This window comes from Dendroctonus ponderosae, unplaced genomic scaffold (genome assembly GCF_020466585.1).
Source record: "Dendroctonus ponderosae isolate FM_Combo_2020 unplaced genomic scaffold, Dpon_F_20191213v2 Dpon_F_20191213_1601, whole genome shotgun sequence".
NCBI classification, from domain to species: domain Eukaryota; kingdom Metazoa; phylum Arthropoda; class Insecta; order Coleoptera; family Curculionidae; genus Dendroctonus; species Dendroctonus ponderosae.
In genome coordinates this window covers 1-1,355 of record NW_026017749.1, presented here as the reverse complement: position 1 = coordinate 1,355, position 1,355 = coordinate 1, and the positions used below count along the sequence as shown (strand labels likewise).

Here is a 1,355-nt window from a genome sequence, read left to right as displayed (position 1 = left end):
TCGGACACATAATGAGACATCAAAAATATCGTCTACTCCAGTTAATAGCTCAAGGAAGGATCAACAGTAAAAGAGGAGCAGGAAGTTTTTGGTCTTTAGTTACAGTTCTGATTGCAGTTAGTTAAAATGTTCGTGACAACATTTTTTTTACGTCAATAAAGCTATTTGTTGTGAAGATAGAGTGGAATCAAGAAAGGTGGTTCATCTCTCCCGGAATTACTCTACCTTCGGGTAGCTTGTAATATTACTGGGAGATAATAAAAAAAAAGAAAGGATTTTCCGTCATTTGACTTGGCTTTAAAATAAAAGACTGGTCCTCTTGTAGATTTACCATCACGACCAGTAACACGGACACATGGACAGGCATAGCGTTCTCCAACAACGAGCGAATGTCGCAAACGGACGCGATTTTGGGCTGGGTGGACAAAACGGGACGGCCCTTCCTAATGGACACCTGGATCAACGGCTACAGCCAGCCGTTTCTGGACTCCAACCAGAACATCTACAACACGAGCGGTAAGTCGGCAGAATTTCAATTTGGCGCGGTTTTAATGGGTGTTCCTTTAGGCCGCATAGTGGACGGTGTCACCACACTGTCCTTCTCGCGAAAGCGGGACACGAACGATCCGAAAGATCTCGCATTTACGGACGACCATTGCCTTTACATGATGTTCCCGGTAAAAGGGGGCGCTTTCAACAGTGTGAACAAGAAAATCAAGAAGCACGAAGTCTTGCCGGTGGTGAGCACTGAGCGCGTTTGCATCAAGTCCTGCGGCAATGGTAACTACAAAAATTGATTTTTATTAAAAAAATCAAAAACCACTGATTTATTTAAATTAATCAAGAAAATGATTTTTTTGATTTTTATTAAATCAATTGATAAATCCGCTTAATTAGCTGTTTTAAAGTCATTGCAACTGTTGCCGAGAAGATTCAAGCTAAGTTGAATCGATTCAATACTTGTCCGAACGCATTTTCGAGGGAAAATTCTTGTCGCAACGGCCCGCGACTCGTTTTCGCACGTAGCCCGGCGTATTCTATAAATGCCGTCGCCTTTCTTCGGTCTTATTCATTTCGTCACAAAATTTCAAGAGAGGCTAATGTTGAAAAGTGTGTAAATTTTTTGTGTTTGTGTCATAATAATAAGTCAGTTTGAACAGAACGCAATGGCTGGAAGAAAAGAAGACAGTATTTGGCAGATTTACATCAAAACCACCTCTTCTAATAAGTCAGGATGCAGAGCAAAATACCGGCAATCACACACTCGTAAAAGCAGAAAATAGAACAACAAGGAGAATACCCGTCAACACAGGAATTAGACAAGGAGACAGCCTAAGCCCTATATTGTTTAACAT

At 41.2% G+C, this 1,355-nt stretch overlaps 1 protein-coding gene across 1 annotated transcript; it reads left to right on the top strand.

The window, feature by feature from the left end:
• Positions 1-325: 325 nt before the first annotated feature.
• LOC109534834 lies at positions 326-780 on the top strand (the record flags this gene model as incomplete). Its single annotated transcript, XM_048663335.1, is given in 2 exon segments — positions 326-516; positions 568-780. Coding segments are annotated over 2 exon segments (404 nt in total), but the record flags the coding sequence as incomplete, so codon positions are not given.
• Positions 781-1,355: the final 575 nt, after the last annotated feature.